Source organism: Mobula hypostoma (assembly GCF_963921235.1).
Source record: "Mobula hypostoma chromosome 8 unlocalized genomic scaffold, sMobHyp1.1 SUPER_8_unloc_1, whole genome shotgun sequence".
In the NCBI taxonomy this organism is placed as follows: Eukaryota; Metazoa; Chordata; class Chondrichthyes; order Myliobatiformes; family Myliobatidae; genus Mobula; species Mobula hypostoma.
In genome coordinates, this window is record NW_026948120.1 from 1,611,917 (window position 1) to 1,633,185 (window position 21,269).

General features: G+C 49.3%; 2 protein-coding genes across 4 annotated transcripts in view; both read left to right on the forward strand.

Moving 5' to 3' along the window:
* st14 (ST14 transmembrane serine protease matriptase) overlaps positions 1 to 4,255 on the forward strand; it is a 52,875-nt gene extending 48,620 nt beyond the window's left edge. For all 3 annotated transcript variants that reach the window (XM_063038947.1, XM_063038946.1, XM_063038948.1), the window contains exons 18-19: positions 1,099 to 1,235; positions 1,726 to 4,255. In XM_063038947.1, the coding sequence (XP_062895017.1) occupies positions 1,099 to 1,235; positions 1,726 to 1,884 (296 nt within the window). In that variant the 3' untranslated portion in view covers positions 1,885 to 4,255. The remainder of the gene's footprint in view (positions 1 to 1,098; positions 1,236 to 1,725) is intronic.
* LOC134341145 (nephrin-like) overlaps positions 3,500 to 21,269 on the forward strand; it is a 20,130-nt gene continuing 2,360 nt past the window's right edge. Inside the window, exons 1-11 of the mRNA XM_063038929.1 lie at positions 3,500 to 3,635; positions 8,496 to 8,624; positions 9,800 to 9,994; positions 12,659 to 12,781; positions 13,606 to 13,737; positions 14,652 to 14,733; positions 15,544 to 15,647; positions 18,853 to 18,974; positions 19,804 to 19,975; positions 20,295 to 20,452; positions 20,557 to 20,692. Of these exons, the coding sequence (XP_062894999.1) occupies positions 3,500 to 3,635; positions 8,496 to 8,624; positions 9,800 to 9,994; positions 12,659 to 12,781; positions 13,606 to 13,737; positions 14,652 to 14,733; positions 15,544 to 15,647; positions 18,853 to 18,974; positions 19,804 to 19,975; positions 20,295 to 20,452; positions 20,557 to 20,692 (1,489 nt within the window). The remainder of the gene's footprint in view (positions 3,636 to 8,495; positions 8,625 to 9,799; positions 9,995 to 12,658; positions 12,782 to 13,605; positions 13,738 to 14,651; positions 14,734 to 15,543; positions 15,648 to 18,852; positions 18,975 to 19,803; positions 19,976 to 20,294; positions 20,453 to 20,556; positions 20,693 to 21,269) is intronic.

Here is a 21,269-nt window from a genome sequence, read left to right on the forward strand (position 1 = left end):
ACAAACTGTGACTGTCGTGTGTCGGTGGTGGAGTGAAACGCAGGGAGGGAGAGAGGGAGAGACAGGGGACAGACAGACAGACGGACACAGCGGGAGAGAGAGACGGACAGCTACACGGAGAGAGGGATGGGGAGCTGATTGGTGGTGGAGTGAAGCACAGGGAGTGAGAGAGAGAGACGAGGGAGAGACAGACAGACAGACACATGGGGGACAGACAGACAGACACACCAGGAGAGAGAGACGGACGTACACGGGGAGAGGGGTGGGCAGCCGATCGGTGGAGACAGCAATGGAGAGGGTGCAGAGGAGATTCCCAGGACATTGACTGCGACAGAGCGTTTCAGTGGGGAGGAGACAGGAGATGCTGGGTCTGTTCTAAATGTCTACTGAATAGTGAAAGCCCTAGGTAGAGTGGATGTGGAGAAGATGTTTCCTATAGTGGGGGTGTCTAGGACTAGAAGGCACAGCCTCAGAATAGAAGGATGAGGAAGAATTCTGTTAGCCTGGGGGTAGTGAACCTGTGGAATTCATTGCCACAGATTACTGTCATTCTGTATAGGTTCGTGATTAGTAAGTACATCAAAGTTTAGGGGCTGTATGAGAGGGTTGAGAGGGATAATAAAAGCCTCTCCCTCCCTCCCTTCCTATCCCACCATACAACACCCCACCCTCTCACCACTCCTCTCACTCCCACCTCCCCTACCCTCTCCTCTCTACCCCTCCCTCTCTCTTCCCCTCCCTCTCTCTTCCCCTCCCTCTCTCTTCCCCTCCCTCTCTCCCCCTCCCTCTCTCCCCCCTACTCCCCTCACTCTCCCTCCCCCTCTCTCCCTCCCCCTCTCTCCCTCTTTCTACCCCCTCCCCCTCTATCTGTCCCCCTCTCTCTCCCCTCTCCCTCTCTCCACCCTCTCCCCCCTCCCCCTCTCTCACCCCTCCCTCCCCCCTTCTCCCCTCCCCTCCCCTCCCCTCCCCTCCCCCTCCTCTCCTCCCCCTCCTCTCCTCCCCCTCCCCTCCTCCCCCTCTCCTCCTTCCCCTCCCTCTCTCTTTCATCCATCCCTCTCCCTCTCTCCGTCCATCTCCCTCACTCTCTCTCCCGCTCAGGTTCGAGCTCCATCTCCTTGCAGAAGGCGGAGGTGAAGATTATCAACGACACGGTGTGCAGTGTGGTTACTGAGGGACAGGTCACCTCCCGCATGCTGTGCTGTGGCTACCTGACCGGGGCCATCGACGCCTGCCAGGTGAGTGATGGGAAGGGTAGGGGTTGTCACAGCCCCGGGCCACACCCTTTGAACACTCCTCCACCACTCATCCCTGGTACTCCCATCGTCACCTGTCTTGCCTCTTACCCCCACCCTCCCTCACTCCCTTCCTCCACCCACCCTTTCCCCTCTTCCCTCCTCCAATCCCTCCTGCCAACTCTCCCTCAACTCCACACCACTTCAGAAATTCCAAGTACATTTTCACATTCTCAGTCTCACGAATTCTGTTCATACTCCTTTCCCCTCCCCTCCCCTACTGCTTCACTTCCCTCCATCCCTGCCAAAAACCTATTCCTCCCCTCCCTCTCCATCCCTCCTGATCCCTCTGCACCTTCCCTTTCCCTACTCACTCCTCCTTCCCCTCTCCCTCTCTTCTTCCTTCCTGACCCCTCTTTACCTCCCTCTCCCTCCCTTCAATCTGCCCCCGCTCCCTCCTGAGCACCTCCCTCCCTCCCTCCTCCATCCGCAGGGTGACTCCGGTGGCCCCCTCTCCTGCCAGGAGAAGGGCAAGTGGTTCCTGGCGGGAATCGTGAGCTGGGGAGAAGGTTGTGCTCGGAAGAACAAGCCGGGTGTGTACAGTCGTGTGACGAAGCTGCGGGAATGGATTCGGGAGCAGACAAGTCTCTGAGAGAGGCTCCGTCTATATACTGTTGATCGACCGACACTGGGGACCCGATTTCTCCCCCCGACCAGGGATCTATTGTACATAATTCCGTCTTCCTGTGCTTCAATAACCCACAATATTCCTCGCCAGAATTTGGAATAAGGATTCATTTCCTGAGACTTGAATTGTTTCCCACCTCACTAACCCCAGCAGTGTCTGATGGGACGGTGTGGAGGGAGCTTCACTCTACAACTGACCCTTGGATTGTGTGATGGGACAGTTTAGAGGGAGTTTCATTCTGTGACTGACCCTGGGAGTTTGTGATGGGACGGTATGGGGGGAGCTTTGACCTGTGTCTGACCCCGGGAGTGTGTGATAGGACAGCGTGGAGGGAGCTTCACTCTGTGTCTGACCCCATGGGAGTGTGATGGGACAATGTGGAGGGAGCTTCACTCTGTCTGGCCCCGTGAGTGTGTGATGGGACTATGTGGAGGGAGCTTCACTCTGTCTGACCCTGGGAGTGTGTGATGGGACAGTGTGGAGGGAGCTTCACTCTGTGTCTGACCCCGGGAGTGTGTGATGGGACGGTGTGGAGGGAGTTTCACTCTGTGTCTGACCCCGGGAGTGTGTGATGGGACGGTGTGGAGGGAGTTTCACTCTGTGTCTGACCTTGGTGTTGTGTGGGGAATATTCGGTTCTGTATATATGAAAAGTCCTCTTTGGTTGATAGAAATTTTTATATTCTTGTAATGTATTATATTTTTAAATAGATATTTTAAGTTGGAATTTATGCTGTATTCCTGGTTTGCTCACATATGTTCCGATCTGGTAAACTTGAGTCATCAGTTCAGATCGAGGAACCTCTTTGGGCTCTCCAGAAGACCATCTAGTTTTGTCCTGCTGTGGCCTGGCAGCCCCACATTCTGGCCGTCGTTTCTGCCAGCGGAGAGTGAGACTCGTGTGCTGGGTCCTCCCAGCTGGTGATCAGCAAGATCCACGTGCAGGCCGTCCTCTTCCCTCTGCTGGTGGACAGCAAGACCCACGTGTTGGCCACAAGGTTGTATTCCGTGATCAATAAAAATTCTTTTATGTTCTTCTCTTGTGAGATGAGACCAGTGCAAAGGTACGGGTGACACACGGGAGGGGGTGGGGAGAGGTTGGTATGGGGGTGATAACAGGGCATCTCTCATGTCCATCTCCACTTCACTGTCCATCCTTCATGCTTGGAGTCCTCCTCCTCCTTCCCCTGCCTCTCCTTCCCCTGCCCCTCCTTCCCCTGCCCCTCCCTCCTTAACCCTCTGTTTCATTGGTTCTTCACTCAATCTTGGAACATCTGGACAGTGAAGATACATGTCTTGGGATGTTCTTCACCGACCACAGCTCTGCATTCAATACCATCACCCCGTCAAAACTAATCAATAAGCTTCAAGTCCTTGGCCTCAATCCATCCTTGTGCAACTAGATCTCCGATTCCCTCACTTGCAGACCCCCAGTCAGTCTGGATTGGCAACAACATCTCCTCCACAATCTCCCTCAGTGCAGATACACTACAAGGCTGTGTGCTTAGCCCCCTGCTCTACTCGAGTCACACTCATGACTGAGGCTAAGTGCCACTCCAATGCCAAATTTAGGTCTGATGATGACGCTACTGTTGTTGACTAAATATAAGGTGGTGATGAATCAGCTTGGAGAAAATCTGAACAACAACCTCTTACTCAAAATCAGCAAGATCACGGAGATGATTACCGACTTCAGAAGGAGGAAACTGGAGGTCGGTGAACCAGTACTCATTGGGGGGATCAGGGGTGGATTGACAAGAATTTGCAGTTATGGCCTAAGAGTGAAGAGAGGGACACTGAAGTGGATCAACAGTTCACCAACTTTCGTAAGAACTGTGCAGAATTAAAGGGAAATCAATAAATGCCTGGCCAACAGGGCCGTCAACTAAGGCTCTCAAACTGAAAATTAATGCCAACACTGTGGGTGGAAGCAGTAACTAAATACTAAATAAATAGTTCTCCTTTACGGTGTCAATCAACACGGTGGTCCAGAAAGGACAAAGGTGAGCACGGAGCATAGATGTTGCTTTGCCTTTGGTCAAGTTTCGACAAGACTGGAAAGAGAGGAGGGGAGTTAAATACCACCACAATAACACACTAATTAGCCGGAACGTGCATGCTTACGAGCGGAATAGCCGAATGCGTTTCTCAGCTCGCCTGCGAGGGCATGCAAACCCCATGGCAGAGTCTGTGGATGTGACATAGAGAAGGTCAGCATCTTAACGTACTCAGCTTTAACCCTTCAGAGGATCTGTCTTGGGTCCAGCATGTAAGCGCCATTGTGAAGAAAGCACGGCAGCAGCACCTCTACTTTGTGTGTGTGTGTGTGTGTGTGTGTGTATAAAAGAGGGCAGAGGAAGAGTTGGCAGTGGATAGACACATCAATGGATCCTGCAGCTGCTGAAAATCCAGAGCAACACAAACAAAATACTGGAGGAACTCAGCAAGTCAGCCAGCATCTGAGGAAAGGAATGAAGACTCCTCCAAATGTAATTCCCCTCCATCAAACTCTTCCAACATTTGCAATGTTGTGTCCGGTTCTGGTTGCTTCATTGCTTGCGTCCCCAATCATCATCTTAGATCCCCAAATACAGGTTTGTGTAGTATTCCCAGACTATAGAACTGGTGATGCGGCCCTTTTGCTCTTAATGCACCAAAAATCTGGAATACTGTACCGACTGACTTAAGCCAAATTAGTACTGTGGAATGCTTCAAACATGTCTAAAAACCTACTTTTCAGATTTGTCCAGTTTACAGGATTACTTACTGTCTGTTGACGTTGATAACATTTATACAATTTGCTGTACCTGATTGCATTTCATTCTCTGCAATGTTTGTCTTGTGATTTTTAATTTTGTCTCATATTTTTATGGCTGTATTGATTTATCTTTACAATTTATGTAAAGCACTTTGAGCCTGCATCTTAATGTATGAAAGGTGCTGCAGAAATAAAGTTATTGTTAATTATTATAGGAAGGATGTGGGTGCACAGGAAATTTACCAGGCTACTGCCTGGATTATAGAGAATGTCTTATGCGGATAGTTTGAATGAGGGCTTTTTAGAGTGGAGGAGGATGAGAGATAACTTGATCAGAGGCATAGCCATAAACTTTTTCTATAGGTGGAAATGGCTAATACGAGGATTGGGGGGCATAATTTTTAGTGTAGGAGGGATATCAGAAGTAATTTTTTTTACACAGGGTGTGGTGGGTGCATGGTGCTAGAGGTGGTGGTAGAGGCTGATGTATTAGGGGCATTTAATAGACTTAATAGATAAGCACATGGATGAAAGAGGAATAGAGGGATATGTGGGAGGGAAACATTTGATTGATCTTAGTGTAGGTAAAAGGTCAGCTCAACATCGCAGGCCAAAGGACCTGTACTGTCCATATATACTGTACTCAGTGGCCAATTTATTAGGTACACCTCTACACCTGCTCGTCAATCAGCCAATCACGTGGCAGCAACTCAATGCATAAATGTGTGTAGACAAGGTTAAGTGGTTTGGTTGCTCAGACCAAACACCGGAATGAGAAAGAAACGTGATCTAAGTGACTTTGACGGTGAAACGATTGTCGGTGCCAGAATGGGTGGTTTGAGTTCCTCAGAAACTGCTGATCTCCTAGGGGTTTTGACATACGAGTTTACAGAGAATGCTGAGAAAAATGGAAAAAAAATTCATCCAGTGAGTGGTAGTTCTGTGGGTGAAAACGCCCTATTAACGAGAGGGTTCAGAGGGGAATGGCCAGACTGGTCCAAGCTGATAGGAAGGTGACAGAAACTCGTGCTGTAGTGCAGAGGAGCATCTCTTTAAGCACAACGCGTCGAATCTTGAAGTGGATGGGCTACAGCAGCAGAAGACCATGGACATGGAGATGCTGCCTTACTTGCTAAGTTCCTCCGGGAGTTTTGTGTGTGTTTAAAACCGAAGCTGTAACTGGGGGAGTGTTTAAAGTGTGTGCGTGTGGATCGGGTGCCGATCGAGCGGGCTGCTCTGGACTGGACGATGAGCTCCTCATTTCTGGAGGGTGGGATTTGGGATATTGGATAATGCAGTTGTACTAGATGTTAACGAGGCTGTTTTGGGACATGAGAAGGAACAGGAGCAGGATTCGGCCATCTGGCCCGCTGAACCTGCTCTGCCATTCAATAAGGTCACAGCTGGCCTTAGCTGCATCAGTCTGCCTTTTCCCCAGAACCCTTAATTCCCCTGCTATGCAAAAATCTATCCAACTGTGTCGTAAATGTATCGGAATCAGGGTTAACATCACTGCCTTATGCTGTGAAATATGTTCACCCTTTGTTCTTCTGATCCCTGGGTGAGGGCAGGAACAATAACAACATTTAAAATCAACATGGACAGGAAAGGTTTAGAGGGAGCTGGGACAAACCCGGGCGAGTGGGACTGGCTTGGTGGGCCCTGTGGTCAGCCTGGACTAGTTAGGCTGATGTGAGACTAATTGTTGGAGCCACACTCACCCAGGCAGGTAGGCAGTGTCCCATCAAATTCCTGACGCGTGTGTCGACCGTACACATACCTGAACCTGTCCTGTTGGGGGAGAGATGGTTGTGGAGACAGAGAGAGAGAGAGAACAAGGAAAGAGGGAAGGAAGGGGGATAGTGGGACAAAGGGAAAGGGAGAGTGAGGAGGGAGAGGGGAATAGGCCAGAGGGGAGAGAGCAGGAGAGAATGAGAACAAGAAGGGATGTTGGAGAGAAGGGGATGAAAAGAGGAGGGAGAGATAAAACAGAAAAGAATGTCTGAGAAAGAGACCTTAAGGGAAGATGAGACAGAAAGAAAAAAGAGAGGGAGGGAGGGAGAGGTGATTGGAGAATACAGGGGTCAGTGGATCAACAGTTTCACTCTAGCTGAACATTCCTTGTGTACAGTATTTGTGTTTTCCCTATTAACATGGGGGAGCTGCTTTTTTCAAAGCAGCAGCTGGCTCCTGTTGAGAGAAACTCCTCCCAGATGTGTCAGAGGCAGGCTTAGCTCACAGGAGGGCAACGTTCAGCTGAGATCGAGAGGTGCCAGCAGAGAGAGCAGGTCAGTGAGCTGCAGGGATGGGGGCAGATGAAGGGTGAGGGGAGAAGTCTGGGGGGTGGGGGTGGAAGGAGACAGAAGAGAGGGTTTGGGGTAGAGGGAGGAAGAGCCAGAGGGGAGAGGAGGTGGAGGGAAGAAGGGAACGAGCAGCAGATGAGCAAAAGATAGTGGACAGGGGTTGTGGAAAGTATAAGGAAAGAGGTGAGATGGGAGAGAGAGAATGGAGAGAGGGATAGAGGGAAGGAGAAGAAAGCTAGATAGACGAATGAGAATACAAGAGGGTAGATAGATGGAGGGAGAAAAACAGGACAAGGTGATAATGTGTGTGTATGAGAGACAAAGAGAAGACAACTGAAGAGAAATAAAGCGAGTGAGGACAGAGAGGAGACACAAGGAAAGAACGTAGCATAGGGACATAGGGAGGGGAGGGCAGGAGATGAGGAAGATGGAGAGGAGAGAGAAGAGAGACACAGGGAAGGGAGAGTGGAGTGGAGGAGATGAAGGGAGATAACAAGGAAAGGGGGAAAAAGAACAAGGAGGGAGAATGTGAAAGGGAAGGGGGAGAGAAGAGAGGGAGGGGATGAAGGTCATAGGGGTTGGGCTCAGGGGCTCAGGAGTTGATGGGGACTGGTTCACACTGAGAACAGGTCGCTAGGATCTGAGTTGGGTGTGAGAGGGCTGATGTGAGCTGGGGGTTCAGAGAGGGATTGGGAGGATTAAGCGGGCCAGCGAGGGGGAGAGGAGCTAAAAATTTCTGAGCAGGAGGCGAGATGATTGAAATTCCCTGAGCGAGAGTGGGAGGAGATTTAATTAACTGTTGATGAGTTCTGTGTGATGTGGGCTGGTGGGATGTACTGTAGTGAACTCGGAACTATCTGGAATGGACCCTGTACCTGCACATATTTGCACAAACTGACACTCACCTCACTCACACACACACGCGTAGACCCTCACTGGAGGATGGGTCCAGTCGACCCAGCTGAAAATGGGCACCGGCAAAATGCTGGGGGTTAACCTCGCGATAGACTGGCGTCCTATCTGGGGTGGGGGGGGGGGAGTCTCAGTTGCTGAAACTGACATAAGCACTGGCCTGATGAGCCTGTAAGTCTCGGGACAGACTTTAACTTTAACTAATTAACTCCTCCCAGGTAAGTGGGAGTGTCCCCATCATTCTCCTGACCTGTAGAGGAGGGAAAGGCGATAAGAGTGTCAGGGAATGAGTCCCACTCTGGGATCCCCAGTCTCTGACCTGCTCCTGTGGCCACGGTGTCTCCGTGTCTGACCAGCTGAGTTTCTCGTTGGTGGTGATCCTCCACCTTCCCCAGGTGGTGGGGGAGACTGAGAAATGGGGATGTCACTGGGGAGGTGTGCAGGGAAATATTCCACGCGGGGTGGGGCCAGACATCACCACACACTAACAGGTGATCGATCCTCTGTCTCCAAGCAGCTGAGGGACATGGCAAAAATTTCCACCAACTCGGGTCAGCAACTTTGAGTTTTTCGAGTGTCGTTGATCGATCCTGTCCTCTGCAGATTCTGGCTCCTCCATCAGAAGCTTCACCCCGAACCCTGCACCCCCTCTTGGGACACTGAGGCCTGCGCTCCAACCCAAGGGAATGAAGGCCTGGCTGGTCTCCCTGCTGCTGGTGGCCGGACTCAGAGGTGGGTCATGGACCTTACACTCACACTCCACACCCCCACCCTCCCGCTGTTGAGGGTCAGCCAATTCAGAGACAGGTGGGCTGGGTAATTGAAAATAGACCATTCAGCCCAATGGCTTGGTGCTAGCTCCTTAGCAAAGAAATCCAACCCATCCAATGTATTTACAGAGGCACACATTCCAAAAACAGGCCCAACTCATTCATGCCGACTATGATTACCACACGATCTAGCCCTTTTATCCGAGTCTCCCTCTAAACCTTCCCTATCCACATACCTGTCCAATTTCCTTTTAAATGTAATTAATGTACCTACCTCAACCACTTCCTCTGGCAGCTCGTTCTACATACCCAACACGCACTGGGTGAAAAAGTTACCCCTCAGGTTCCTATTAAATCTCCCTCTCACATTAAACCTGTGCCCTCTAGTACTTGATTCCCCGAACCTGTGAAAAAAGACTGTTTGCATTCATCCTACCCGTACCCCTCATGATTTTATATATCTTTGTAATATCATCTCTCAGGCCATCCCACATTCTCCTGCACTCCAATGAAAATTGCCCAACCTGCTCACCCTCGTTCCATAATTCAGGCCCTCAAATCTTGGCCAAAACCATGTAAATCTCCCCTGAACTCTTTCCTGCTTAATAATGCTTTCCTATGGCTGGGTGACCAGCGCTACACACAATACGCCAAGAGTGGCCTCACCAATGTCTTGTACATTAGTCAGACACAGAGTGAGGCTCCCTCCGCACCGTCCCATCGCACACTCTCAGGGTCAGATATAACGAGGCTCCCTCTACACCATCACATCGCACACTCCCAGGGTCAGGAACAGAGCAAGGTGCCCTCTACATCATCCCATCACACACTCCCAGGGTCAGACACGGAGCAAGGTGCTCTCTACACGTCCCATCACACACTCCCGGGGTCAGACACAGAGTGAAGCTCTCTCCACACTGTCCCATCACACACTCCCGGGGTCAGACACAGAGTGAAGCTCCCTCCACACCGTCCCATCACACACTCCCGGGGTCAGACACAGAGTGAAGCTCTCTCCACACTGTCCCATCACACACTCCCGGGGTCAGACACAGAGTGAAGCTCCCTCCACACTGTCCCATCACACACTCCCAGAGTCGGACACAGAGTTTCCTTTGTATTGATTCCTCTCAACAGGAACCGTGCCGAGACAGATGTTCAGGAAGGAACCGGAGAACAGGACCTCGATCGAGGGTGAGACAAGTTTCCTGGAGTGCGAGGTGGAAGGCATCTCTGGTCCTGTCCAGTGGGTGAAGGATGGGCTGCTGTTGGGGCCAGATCGAAACTTGCCGGGCTTTCCCCGCTATAGCATGTCTGGTGACCAAGCTGCAGGTAAAGATACACAGTCTGGCAAAAGACCATTACTTATAAGGGCTCATCAAATGTTCCCCTCCATTCAATCATGGCTGTATTTTTTTTTACCAATTCCATTCTCCCACCTTCTCCCCTTAAACTGTAACTCTCATCACCGACCAAGAGCCTGTCAATGTCTGCCTTAAGTTCAAGATTTAAAATTGAAGATCTTGATCCAACACCCAGTGACCTGGTCTTCACTATCCGTGAGTTCCAGAGATCCACCAGCCTCTGGCTGAAGCAGTTCCTACTCAGCTCTGTTAAAGGGACAGCCCTTTATTCTGAGGCCGTGCCCTCTGGTCCTAGACTCTCCCACTGATGGAAACACCTTCTCCATGTTTGTTCTATCCAGGCCTATCAGTATCTGGGAGGTTTCAAAGAGACCGCCCCCCAACATCCTTCTGAGCTCGACAGACCACAGGCATCAAATACTCCTCATACATTAAGCCTTTTAGTTTTGGGACCTCTTCTGGACCCTCTCCTGTGCCACACATCCTTAGATACAAGGCCCAGAACTGCTGACAATATTCGAAGTATGGTCTGACCACCACCTTACAGATAGGAGCACAGTGGAGATGCAGTCGAAGTATCCTGACTCTGGCCTGGTGTGGAAAAGGCCACACAGGGTGGTGGACAGAGCCCAGCCCATCACAGGCAAAGCTCTCCCCACCATTCAACATACTTACACGGAGAAAGGGGCCAACTTCATCAAGGACCTCCCACCACCAAGGCCATGCCCCTTCCTACTACTACCATCGGACAAGAGCCTTAGGTTCCACATCACCAGGTTCAGGAACAGTTTTTACCCTACAACCATCAGACTCCTGAAATAGCGTGCATAACCTCACTCACCTCAACACTGACCTACAGCCTAGTTTTCAAAGACTCTTTACAACTCATGTTCTCAGTACTATTTTTGTTTGCATTTTGTCTTCTTTTGCTCATTGGTTGTTTGTCAGTCATTGTTTATGTAGAGTTTTCATGAATTCTATTGTAGTCTCATTTTCTTATAAATGCCTGCAAGAAATTGAATCTCGAGGTAGCTTATGGTAACTTTGGTGATAAATTTACTTTGCACTTATAAAGCCTCAGCATTACATCCTTGCTTTTATAGACTAACCCTCTCAAAATAAAGGCAGGCATTGCATTTGCCTTCCGATTCAACCTGCAGGCTAATCTTTAGGGAATTCTGCACGAGTCCCTTTGCACCTTCAATTTCTGAATTTTTTTCCCCGTTTGGGAAATAGTCTTCCATTGAACATGAGTGGGTGGGGCGGCCTCCTTCCACTTGAGCAAGATTGGCCTCCTGGCCATGAGAGACATAAAGGCCAATACCCGCAAGTTAGATGGCTTCAGTATTGTAGCACCATCCTCAACAATACCAAACATGGCAGTCAAGGGATAGGGCTTAAAACTAACATTGAAAATTACAGAAAAAGTTTGAAATACGTCTTTCCAAAATTTTTCAAGGCTCGGACATGACCAAAACATATGAATTAGTGTGGCCACTCCATTAGTACATCTATCACAGTAAGGGGAAATATCTGCGTAGAAACGAGAGAGCTTGTCTTTAGACGTATGAACTCTATGTACCACTTTGAATTGTGATAAAGAATGACGAGCACATAATGATGAAGAATTAATCAATTTTAAAATAACCTTCCAGCTTTCTTCTGAAATGAAAATCTGTAAATCCTTTTCCCAGTCTCCTTTAATTTGTCTGGAGACCTTTTTCAGTCCCAACAGCAGATCGTAAATGTAAGATATTGAACCATTGTCAAAGGGTTTCAGATTAAAAATTGTATCTATTATATTCTTATCTGGACTTGTAGGAAATGTATGTAATTGAGATCTTAAAAAATCTCTAATCTGTAAGTAACAAAAAAAGTGCGTATTGGAAAGGTTAAATTTTGTTGAAAGTTGCATAAAAGAAAAGAGATTCCCTCCATCAAACAAATCCTGAAATCGCCCACTCATGTTCAATAGCTATCTGATGTTATGTCATCCTTGATCTAGAGAAGATTCGTTGTTCAATTTCTGATTATAAACATGATTTTCTAATATTATGGGGACCCTTTCTGAGTTATTTTCATAATCTTTGAACTGTTATTAAAGTACGGATCTGAGCCATTATTATTATAATAATATATGGTAAGGTATTTTTTTCTTCTCTTTTTTTTTTTACCTACCAGCTCATTTTGGTAGTGGGGGTAGATTTAAAAAAAAATAAAATTATTTTATTTTATTTCAGTTCATAATTCAATCTTTTTTTCTACATGATTGATTTGGAATATGTGATCATATTACTGTCATTTAAATGTAATGTAATTCGTATTACTTGTAACCTTATGAATTTTGTATTTGCATTCATGCAATTTATATAATATTAATAAAAATATTGAAAGGAGAAAATAGTATTCCACCAGAGTGCATGACTTTACAATTCCACCTGCCACTTCTATGCCCTTTCTTCTACTCTGTCCGAGTCTTTCTGCAGACTCCCTGATTCCTCAACACTACCTGTCCCTCCAGCTAACTCGGCGTGGTCTCTGAACTTTAAGCTGCACTGTCATCCCGACCTTACCTCCCTCCGGATGGGATGCTGCTGGGCCGCTCTAACCTCTGACCCCTGATCACCCCCAGGGGTGTTTGACCTGCAGGTGGAGAAGGTGAGGCTGGTGGATGAGGGGAGTTACCACTGCCAGGTTGGACGGTCGGATTCTGGCCCAGGACTCATTTCCCGAACTGCCTGGCTCCAGGTCCTGAGTGAGTATCGACAGGGAGGGGTGGGGAGTATGGGTAGGGTCTCTTTCTTTCTCTCTCTCTCTCAACGGGGACGCCCGCACACTGACCTTTATTGGGGGACAGGAGACACATACTGACTTTCACTGGGAGGGGGGAGGAGGGAGGGATCGTCGACTCAGGCCTAAGAGGCCAGCGTTGGGCATTTTCATGCCTTACAAGGCTCGGAACGAAAGACTGTGTGGCGTGCCACTCCTCACACAGACATAGAGAAATGTGTGGTTAAGTGCCTTGCTCAAGGACACAACACGCTGCCTCAGCTAAGGCTCGAACTGGCGTCCTTCAGATCACTAAACGAACGCCTTAACCACTTGGACACCCTCATTTGGGGGGTGGGGCTCAAACACACACACAATCATGATGAGCTATCTCATTCACCTTCTGGCAGAGAGAAAATGAAGTGTCTGAGAACAGAAATGATGGAAAACCTCAGCCAGACAGTATCTGACTTGGCCAGAATTTTCCATTTTTTATTTCAGTATTTTATTTTGCATTCGCTTTAATTTTCTGTCTGTCCAAACCTTGCAGGAAATACAGAATTTGGCTTCAAACTGCAGCACCGTCTACCGATAAAAGCAGGATTATTTTTTGCAGGAAATTACAGAGAAATTAATGGTTTAGCATTCAGTCATTTAACAGCCCTGGTGCAAGTTCAAATAGGGATTGGTTGTGGGATCATGTGTTCTCTGAATGGGTACTTGGGAATTGAGAAGTAATTGTCACTGTGGGATTCTTGTTTCTCCCTGTTGCTTTTGTCTCCTCCAATAACTAAAGCAGTCTCTCTGCAGTTCCCCCGAGAGGTCCACATTTCCAGGAGCTGGCTGTAGGGGACATCCCAGACTGGGTGGCTGGAAAGCAGTATTCACTAACATGTGAAGCACAGGACTCAAAACCCGTGTCCAACATCGTCATCGTCAAGGGTAAGGGGGAGAGGGATAATGCGGGGGAAAGGTAGAGTGAGACAGGTGAGGAGAAGACAGTTTGAGATTGGGGAGAGAAGTGAGAGCGTGGGGAGGAAGGGGAGGGAATCAAACCTTCTCTGGCATAACAAGGCTCACCCCTATGGTTCCCTCTAAATCTCCTCTCACCTTAAACCTATGCCCCCTCATTTCTGGAAACCTCTACCATGCGAAAAGCTTTCCAAACCTCCACGCCTCGTAACTTAATGCCCTTCCTGCAGGTCTCCCAGCAGTTTCTGACGCTCTGGGGAAAACAGGTTCAGCCTGTATGAGCTCTCCCTGTAATTAAAGTCTGGTATCGCAGGAACGGTCATTATCAGACAGTCTGGTGTCCCAGGCAATGTCACTATCAGACAGTCTGGTGTCCCAGTCAATGTCACTATCAGAATCAACATCAGATTTATTATCACTGAAAATATATTGGATTTTTGCTCTGCAGTAGTAGAAAAAAATAAAAAACCATAAAGAAAATGAAAAATAAAGATAGATTAGATTGATTAGATAGATAATTAAATAGATTGATAGATACTGTAGACAGATATATAAATAAATCAAGAGGTAGATGGATAGATAATTGATATATAACAGGGTAAGACTAAACAATAAATTATCAAATACAAAATACATAGTACAAAAGTGAAATAGCGAGGTCAGTTCATTGACTGTTCGGAAATCTAATGGAGGATGGCTTCCATGTACAGTGCAGACACACCTTTCCTATAGTGTAGTGACCAGAATTGCATATAATTTTCTTTTCTGGTTCTCTTTACTATAACCTAAACCCCAGAGTGTTTCTCTCCTCTTTTTGCTTTAAGAAGCATGTTTCCAGCATTTACAGAAGTTTGCATTTGCCTGACATCTGTTTCTACTCACAGGGGACAAGATCATTACTCCAGTAAAGACCACTGTCAAACAAGGTTCAAACCAAAAAGTCTTCAGTACGCTGTCCACCATCAGGTGAGCTAAGATCGACAGATGGCAGCGTCCTATTGATCACCGGTCAGATACAGGGAGACGCTATCTCACAGCATCCCATCTTACAGTCTCAAAGTCAGACACAGAGTGAAGCTCCCTCTGCACCGTCCCATCACACACTCCCGGGTTCAGACACGGAGTGAATCTCCCTCTGCACCGTCCCATCACACACTCCTGGGGTCAGACACAGAGTGCAGCTCCCTCTGCACCGTCCCATCACACACTCCTGGGGTCAGACACAGAGTGCAGCTCCCTCCACACTGTCCGATCACACACTCCCGGGGTCAGACACAGAGTGCAGCTCCCTCTGCACCGTCCCATCACACACTCCCGGGGTCAGACACGGAGTGAATCTCCCTCTGCACCGTCCCATCACACACTCCCGGGGTCAGACACAGAGTGAAGCTCCCTCCACACTGTCCCATCACACACTCCCAGGGTCAGACACAGAGTGCAGCTCCCTCTGCACCGTCCCATCACACACTCCCGGGGTCAGACACGGAGTGAATCTCCCTCTGCACCGTCCCATCACACACTCCCGGGGTCAGACACGGAGTGAATCTCCCTCTGCACCGTCCCATCACACACTCCCGGGGTCAGACACAGAGTGAAGCTCCCTCCACACTGTCCCATCACACACTCCCAGGGTCAGACACAGAGTGAAGCTCCCTCCACACCGTCCCATCACACACTCCCGGGGTCAGACAGAGAGTGAAGCTCCCTCCACACCGTCCCATCGCACACTCCTGGGGCACGGCCAGCACCTTTCACTGGGGTATTGTGTCTCTGCAGTTTTATTGCAAAGATTTCGGACAATGGCAAGGAGATGAGATGTTTAGCGATGAACCAGGCTTTGGTCGATCCCCGGATTACATACTTCACCATGAACATTCTATGTGAGTGCCTTCAGATCAACAAACACGCGGACGGTTGGTCACAGAAAGAGGGAAATGCACTGGATCAGTCCGTGTGTTACATATCTCACCTCCACGTTACATTGGGACCACTGTATTTGTGCTTTGTCACATAAAGGAGTTTAAAGGCAAAGAAAGTTTCGGAAAGAGTTCCAGAACTCGGTTAGAGTAAAGCTGTTATAATGTGTGTCACCCAGGTCCAATCCTTGCTGCTGTCCATAAGGAGTTTGTACGTTCTCCCCATGGCCTCCTTGTGCCTTGGTTTCCTCCGGGTGCCCTGGTTTCCTCCCACATTCCAAAGACATGCTGGTTAGTAGGTTAATTGGTCAGCACAGACTTGTTGTGTGGCATGGGATCGTTGGGCAGGAGAAGCCTGTTAACACGCTGTATCTCTAAATAAAAATAACTATCTTTACAATTCCTTTATAAAGACCAGGTCCTTCTGTGCTGAAGTAATCAAACGCCTAAGTAAAGTCATTCCTTCTGCCTAATTGATGTCCATAACCCTCATTCCCTGCACATCCATGTGCTCTTAAACACCTCTGTCGTATCTGTCTCCACCAACCCCCCCCCTCACCCCGGCAGCATATTCCACCCCCGTGTGGAAAACAAACTTCTCCCTCACATCTCCTTTGAACTGTCCCACGCTCACCTTAAATGCACCCTGTGGTATTAGAGATTTCAACCCTGAGGCAAAAGACACTAGCTGTCTGTTCTATCTATGCCTCTCATAATCTCATAGACCTTAAATGCATGGCCTCTAGCATTAGAATTTTCAACCCTGGGAAAAATATACCTGCCATCTCCTCTATCTAACTTGGTAAATTAATTTGTTTGATTGGTTTATTATTGTCGCCTGTACCAAGCTACAGTGAAACACTTGCACACTGTCCATACAGATCAGATCATTGCCCAGTCCATTGAGGTAGAACAAGGTAAAACAATAACAGAATGCAGAATAATATGTAACAGTGCCAGAGAATTGCAGTCCAGGTAGACAATAAGGTGCATGGTCATAACAAGTTAGACTGTGAGGTCAAGAATTCATCTTGTCGTACTGGGGAACCATTAAAGCAACAGGGCTGAAGCTGACCTTGAACCTGGTGGGACATGCTTTCAGACTTTTGTGTCTCCTACCCGAAGGGAGAGAACATCTGGGGTGAGAGGGGGCTTTGATGACATTGGTGGTTTTCCTAAGGCAGTGGGAAGAGTAGACAGAGTCTGTAGAGTTTTCCATGAAATGCCGAGCTATGGCCACGACTGTCTGCAGTTCCTCGTGGTCATGAGTGGAGCAGTTGCTGTACCAATCTGTGATGCTCTCCGAGGTGCATTAGTCAAAACTGGTGAGCGTCAACAGGGGCATACTGAATTTCTTTAGCCTCCTTGGGAAATACTTCCTTGGCCGTATCATCTACATGGTTGGACCAGGACGGACTATCAGTGATGTTCACTCCTAGGGACTTGAAACTCTCAACCCTCTCGACCTCAGCAACATATTGTGGACAGAAACCCGTGCACTGCCTTCTTCCTGAAGTCAATGAGCAGCTCTTTTGTTTTGTTGACATTGAGGGAAAGTTTGTAGTCGTGACACCTTGTTACTGGACTCAATGTCTGTATTCTGTACACAACCTTGAGATTCGTCTCCTTACAGACAGTCCCAAAGCAAAGAAACCCAATGGACCCCGTTAAAAAATGCGACTGTCAAACACCCCCAAAAAAAACAAACCGTGCAAGCAACAAAAGTAGGCAAATAACAGGCAGAAGTGAAGTTCACGAAAGTGAGTCCACTGCCACGAAGCCAGTCGCCGCTGATCCAGGAGCCCATTAGTTCAGGCCGCAGCCTCGGTTCAGTGCAGAGGCGAGTAAACGTCACTGAGCAGTGAGCTGAACACTGGCCCTTCTGTCACCTCCGGCCCCGACACCCTGCCCTTCTCAATCCATCCCGACGCTTAAATCGGCCAAACAGCTGGTCGTTCCTCGCACGTGGGCCCCACCGCTGCAGCTGACCTTTCCAATCAGGCCTGGTGCTTAGATCAGTCAAGTATTTGGTTTTGTTCCTCGCTTAGACACCTTGACTCCGCCTTGCCTCGGTTCTGCCATTCCAAATCGGCTCCAAGTCCGCTCCTGCAGTGGCAGAATATTGGCTCAATCCCCTGCCGTCGGGCCCAGGCCCCGCTGCCTCGATTCGGTCGGTACACACCACACCACCACCACCACCATCCTGCACCTTCGCGACTTCAGTTCTCACCACAAAAATGCCAGGTCGTACAGGCAGTTCGAAAACTCAACTCCGAAAGGGAAGTTACACGCTGGTGATTGCAGCGATTGTTTACTAGAAAAAGTGCAATTCATGGAGCAGTTAGTAGTTTTGTTTGCTGCCAGAAAGTCGTCACTGTGTTTCACCAGCCCCACCTTAAACTGGAAGTTCTCTTTATTTTTATCTCCACTAGAGGAACAGATCTCCTGGTGGGATTAACACTTCCACAGTGCCACCCCATGCTTCCTTTTGACTCTCTGCCCTCCCAGAGACTTGCATTAGTGCAGGAAGCAGACTCCTTGGCCCATCGTATCTGAGCCTACGATCGGCTGAGCATTGACACTAATCCCCTTTCATCTCTCCCCACCTCCCCAGATTTGACCTCCAACCCCTCACTCACACTCATTGCCTAGGTAACGAACCCACCCCATACATTGTGCTACTGGGGAAGGTGGCAGGAGAGCAGAGCACAGTACGATTTCATCCATGTCCCCGTTCCTTCATTTGGTTGACCACATGACTTTGCCCCTGACCCTGTGACCTCTCTGATCCAGCCACTTGACTCTGTGACTCCTGCTTCCCTCTTTGACCCTGTGACCTCCTCTGATTCAGCTCTCCATGACCTTTCTCCTTTTCTCTCTGACCTTGTGACCCCTCTCTTTCAACTCTGTGATCTCATGAGTCTTCCCATTTCCTCTCTCACCTTGTGACCCATCTCTTTGGCTCTATGACCCCTGACCCTTCCCCGGTTCCCCTCTGACCATGTGACTGCCCTTTCATTCCACCACCCCATGAACCCTCCTTCTCTTCTGATCCCATAACCTTTCTCATTCATTCCATGTCACCCCCCGCTTTAAACCTGTAGCTTCAGTTTGACCATTGACCTTTATCCTTCGCATTCTGACCTTGCTGTGTGCTCTTTTACTCCAGTCCCCCCGCAGAAGCCGAAGATCAAAGGTTATGATGGGCAGCCAGTGAGAGCAGGAACAACCCTTGAACTGACCTGCATTTCTGGAGGAGGCAACCCATGGGCCACCCTCCAGTGGCTTAAGGTGAGAGGCGGCCAATCAGAGAAGACAAGGCATACAGCCAGACAGGAGAGATGGTCACAGCCAATCACAGCGGGTAGCCGTGCTGAGAGAATGAGAGGCTCCGATCGCAGATGGGAGAGCGTTATGCCAAGGGAGGTGCAACCAAGCGGTGGGGGGGGGGAGTCACAGCCAATCACAGAAGTTAAATGCACAAAGAAAATTACAACCAATCACAGAGGAGTGAGAGTTACAGCCAATCACAGGGGAGAGAGCTGTGCAGTCATCCAATCACAGGCTGGCCTCCTTACCGCCCCTCTGGAGACTATGAGCAGGGTCTTCAGGAGGTGTGAGGAGCCAGGAATTATGGTGTGAACCTAAGTGACTGGGACCCTCAGAGATGCGAGATGAGCAAGCAGGGAGGAGATGGGCTGAAAGGTCTGCTTCTGTGACTGGACAACTGGGATGAATTGAGTTAGGGGGACAGAGTTCAGTACGTGACAGATGTGAGGGCACAGCCTGACAGGTTAAAGCCCTCACAGTCAGGAAGAGGCCATCACTCCGGTCCATTTTGGACCTGAGATCTTTACCGCTGCCCCTCCCTCATCTGCTGAGTGCCCCTGCCACATTAGGGTCTTTGTTTTAGACTTCCTGCCTTTGTGGTTTTCTCAGCCTGCCACAGGAGATGGGAAGGAGCTCCTCAATGTGTTCCATGTTCTGTGTTCCGTGTTCTGTGTTCCGTGTTCTGTGTTCCGTGTTCTATGTTCCGTATTCTACATTCTATGTTCTGTGTTCTACGTGTCTGTGGTAGCGAGTCTCAGTGTACACATTGTGTTGTGTAAACCACATTCAGGAAGACACAGTTCTTTCCATGATCTGGGAAACAGGAACGAAGAAGGGGCCAGCAAAGAGCGTGCTGTCCTACCCTGTAACGCTGGACGATAATAGGGTCACTCTCAGCTGTGTGGCTAGCAACCAAGTAACAGTGACACCGCTGAGTACCAACATCTCTCTCCACGTGGTCTGTGAGTGCAAATCTCTTACACATTTATCTCTCTGTCTCTCCCCTCCATCCATCTTTCTTTCTTTCTCTCAGTCTCTCCTACTATCTCTTCATCTCTCTCTCACTCTCACACATGCACTTTAACTCTCGCACTCTCTTTCTCTCTGTCTGTCCCTCTCTGACCTCTCTCTCTCCCTGTCTCTCACCATCTCTCTGCCTCTCTGTCCCACTCTATTTCTCTGCCCTCTCTCTGTATATCTCTCTTTCCATCTCTCTCTCTATCTCCATCTCCTTCCTCTCTCTCTCTTGCACACACTGACCCAGTTTCCATTTACCCTCAGTCCCACCGGAACGAGTGCTGATCACTGGGACCCCCCAGGCCACAGAGGGCAGTGAAGTCTCCGTGTCCTGCCAGGCCTCCGCCAGTAATCCCCCTGCACGACTCCAATGGTGGGCTATTGGCATGGAGTTCAACGTGACTGAGGCCACCTACCCAGAGGTCAGTCAGCCCCACAGCGCGGTGCTCCCCCCTCACCTTCTCACCGCCCGTCCCACAGTGACCCCCTCAATCCCTCACCATCTCTCTGCCCACCCTCTCCCCAGGGCACCGGATGGTCCACAACCTCCAATGCCACCTTTGTGGCCCAGCGCTCAGTGGATGGGACAAGCCTGGTGTGTGAGGCCGTGAACGAGGCCTTAGCATTGGCCACCAGCTCCAGTGTCATCATCACCGTCTTCTGTGAGTCCCAGAGGGTCCGTGTGTGTGAGTGTGTGTGTGTGTGTGTGTGAGAGTCCCAGAGGATCTGTGTGTGTGTCTGTGAGTCCCAGAGGGTCCGTGTGTGTGTGTGTGTGTGTGTGTGAGAGTCCCAGAGGATCTGTGTGTGTGTCTGTGAGTCCCAGAGGGTCCGTGTGTGTGAGTGTGTGTGTGTGTGTGTGTGTGTGTGTGTGTGTGTGTGAGAGTCCCAGAGGGTCTGTGTGTGTGTGTGTGTGTGTGTGTGTGTGAGAGTCCCAGAGGATCTGTGTGTGTGTCTGTGAGTCCCAGAGGGTCCGTGTGTGTGAGTGTGTGTGTGTGTGTGTGTGTGTGTGTGTGTGTGAGTCCCAGAGGGTCTGTGTGTGTGTGTGTGTGTGTGTGTGTGTGAGAGTCCCAGAGGATGTGTGTGTGTGTGTGTGAGTCCCAGAGGGTCTGCGTGTATGTGTGTGTGTGTGTGTGTGTGTGTGTGTGTGTGTGTGTGTGTGAGTCCCAGAGGGTCTGCGTGTGTGTGTGTCTGTGAGTCCCAGAGGGTCTGCGTGTGTGTGTGTCTGTGTGTGTGTGTGTG